Source organism: Cucurbita moschata, unplaced genomic scaffold, assembly GCF_002738365.1.
Source record: "Cucurbita moschata cultivar Rifu unplaced genomic scaffold, Cmos_1.0 Cmo_Scf00002, whole genome shotgun sequence".
NCBI lineage: Eukaryota > Viridiplantae > Streptophyta > Magnoliopsida > Cucurbitales > Cucurbitaceae > Cucurbita > Cucurbita moschata.
This window is the reverse complement of record NW_019268518.1, coordinates 1,102,570-1,105,481: the sequence shown is the minus strand read 5'-3', so window position 1 is coordinate 1,105,481 and position 2,912 is coordinate 1,102,570. Positions and strand designations below refer to the sequence as shown.

General features: G+C 40.0%; 1 protein-coding gene across 1 annotated transcript; it reads right to left on the bottom strand.

Annotated features, from left to right (window-relative positions):
• Positions 1–774: 774 nt before the first annotated feature.
• Positions 775–2,492, bottom strand: LOC111429814. Its single transcript, XM_023065834.1, has 5 exons — positions 2,209–2,492; positions 2,012–2,115; positions 1,745–1,916; positions 1,554–1,673; positions 775–1,471 (listed from the first exon to the last, which is right to left on the bottom strand). Exons 1-5 carry the CDS (start codon positions 2,392–2,394, stop codon positions 902–904), a joined length of 1,152 nt encoding a protein of 383 aa, XP_022921602.1. The 5' UTR covers positions 2,395–2,492; the 3' UTR covers positions 775–901.
• Positions 2,493–2,912: the final 420 nt, after the last annotated feature.

Here is a 2,912-nt window from a genome sequence, read left to right as displayed (position 1 = left end):
ATTACCTCAAGTGAGTTTTGGTTAAGTTGGGAAGTTGAGAGATAAGATTCACCAACCTTGAGAGTGAAGCTATGGAGGTCATGGTTTCAAGGTTTGGTTGCCGTCTTCACGAGCTAAATTCAAGTTATAGACTTCCAAAAGCATGATGTGTGTTTTATGCTACTAATGAGATATCTATTAATGGATCATATGCTACTAATGAGATATCTATTAATGGATCACCCAATAGATGACTAGATGACAAGTGAGTAACGGCACGTAGTTATCAAAATCATATATACCGCATTCTAAGCTATCCTTTGGTTAGGACAAGCATGCTCACAAGTGAAGGATGTGGATCTATCTAGGTAGTCCAATGAACCTTGGGGTTGAGAACATTAGACAAAGGGAGAGGAAATCAAGAGGCATGTTAGTAGGAACCTACCTACTATCGTATAGGTTATCGGCATGCTCGAACAGAGGTAGAGCTTCTAGACAACGTGATTCCGAAAACTGCCAAAGGGATAGTGAAATGGTGACTTGTAAGCGGGTAAGGCTAGTAGAAGACATGATATGTCTTAGAGTTCCTTAGGATCATGTATAGGAACCTAAGAGGTTCACGTGCACGAAAAGGGTCAGTGATGAAATATGACTACGAGAGGAGACGTGACTAGATAAGTCATAAGCTACTACCGGAGCTAGCCTAGGTGAACGTAATTTAATAATACAGTTTACTTAATTTAATAATTGGGATGTCAAAAATCAAAAGAAAGAAAATAAGTAATCCTGCGAATATACAAAAGAAAACAAACAAAAATGTTGAATTTCCATACCGCCAATATTCCAAAATTAAACCACATAATTACACACTTCTTCTGATCTATCCAAACGAAAACAAAACTATGGGACACAAAACTCTCTCTCAGTATCCACGCACTCTTCTTGTTCTCACTGAAATTGGCTTCTTCTCCAGATTTAAACGAAAGCTTGGTTTCTCAGTTATCTCTGTCTTCTCTAAATTCGCTTCCATCTCCTCCCCAATTTCAATATTTGTAGCTCTCTGTTCATCCATCTCTCTGTTTTCTTTAACAAACAACTCTCTGTTCGAAGAACAACCACACATTGAATTCTTTACTTCTGCTTCTGCTCTGATTTTGCTGCCTTCTTCTTCTTTTCCATATTCATATTCGATTTCCGATTTGGGTTTGGCTTCGACCTCGGATTTCTTTTGCTCTTGTTTGTGATATGAAGTTGTTGCAGACCCAGGGCCCGGGCTGCTTGGACCATCAGGGTCTTGTGATTCAGAGCGGGAGAGCTCCATGGCAGCTCTGGCCGCAGCTGCTGCTTGAGCTGCCGATTCAAAAGCGGCCTGTGCTGCATCCGCCACATCTTTGTACTTTTGTTTCGATCCAGATGGGACTTCAGTGGAGAATTTCAGATTCTCTCCCACTCCGCCATGTGGCTCCGATTGGTTTTGTCTCGAGTTTCTGGCCTGCTTTTCACGTGATGATTAGAAACAAAATTACAATTTTCATTTAAATAATAATAATAATAAGGGTTAAGTTGAATAATACCTCATTGGAAAGAGGAGTTTCATCGAGTTGCAGAGTAATTCCATTCTCGGAAGCAATGGTTTTGAGCAAATCCATTCTACTCTCCAAATTTGGGTGCCTCGTGGAAAGTTTCTGCATTAACTACAGAAAACAGAGCAGAAGATGAATAAGGAAACAGAGCATATAAAATGAACAATCGAATACAAACTCACCAAATGATTGACTCCACAGTTGTTGCGTAATTCAACTGCACGAGCAGTGAATTCCTTTCCAAAACGAGAGGTCAAAACGGATTTAATCTCATGAAGTTCAGGGAAATCCCCACATCTGGAAGCAGCAAATAGCAACCCTGCAATCGCCTCTTTCAATTCCTCAGGGCAGTCTCTGCATTCAACGATAACAAATGAAATCAAATCAAATCCACTAAAATCGTTCATCCAAAACAAAACAAGGAATGTTTTAAGGGAGAATAAGAAAACCTTTGTTGTTCGAGGAGGGAGGTCCTTTCGATCAAGAGATTGAGGTACCCTTCAATCAAAACGTACGCATCCAAGGCATTCTGGTCCTTGATCACTTGCTCAACCTATCAAAACAAGAAAGAAGAAATCAACAAAAATTAAAAAAAAAAAATGAGTGAAACAAAACATGAAAAGGGGAGGGAAAGAGAGAAACGAACTCGAAGAAGGGCGCGTTGTTGGTGGTGGAGTTGGAGGAGTTGGAGAACATCGGATTGAGCTTGGGAGCGCCTCAGTCGGCGTTGGTTGGTAAGAATGGCAAGACGAGAGAGGGCGAGGTTGAGAAGAGGGCGGAATTTGGAGGCTCTGAAATTTCTTCCAAGAAGAGCGTCGAGTGTTCTTCCCATGGCCAAATAGGGTTGAAGGTTTTGGGAGGTTTGAAGGGGTAATGGGTTTATTATGTATGTTGTGATTCAGAGTGGAAGGCAGTGAGAAAAAGATGAAGCGCGTGGCCCTGGGTTTGCTTTTATGCGTGTTTCTTATTGACGAAGGTTTCTGTTTGAACACGCTTCTAATAACCGACTACTATATATGAGAAGCCGAATTGAGAAGCCTAATTGAGAAGGCATGAACATAATTGTTTGGGTAAAACACTAACCCTCTGTATTAACACTAATCTACTCCAGTGTAGTAAATCTACTCCAGAATGTAAAGTTCTACTTGTGACATTTGGAATTACAAAAATAAAATAAATAAGTCTACGTAAAATTCTAGGAAAGGATATTTGACATAAAGAATTATTTTCCTAAAATATATATACATCGTCTCACACAATTATTGGGTTTGATCTTATTGGGCCATCATCGATATTTTAACACTCCATATCACCACTGGTCTTCATTCTGCTCATCATGTTGAGTTGACA

What these genes read in the sequence shown, in the direction of transcription:
- LOC111429814 (XM_023065834.1), bottom strand. Translation starts at nt 2,394, where the DNA reads ATGGGAAGAACACTCGACGCTCTTCTTGGAAGAAATTTCAGAGCCTCC. An exon ending in AACAACGCGCCCTTCTTCGA is followed by an intron (nt 2,116 to 2,208) that starts GTTCGTTTCTCT and finishes TTGTTTTGATAG; the next exon opens with GTTGAGCAAGTGATCAAGGA. An exon ending in ACTGTGGAGTCAATCATTTG is followed by an intron (nt 1,674 to 1,744) that starts GTGAGTTTGTAT and finishes TGTTTTCTGTAG; the next exon opens with TTAATGCAGAAACTTTCCAC.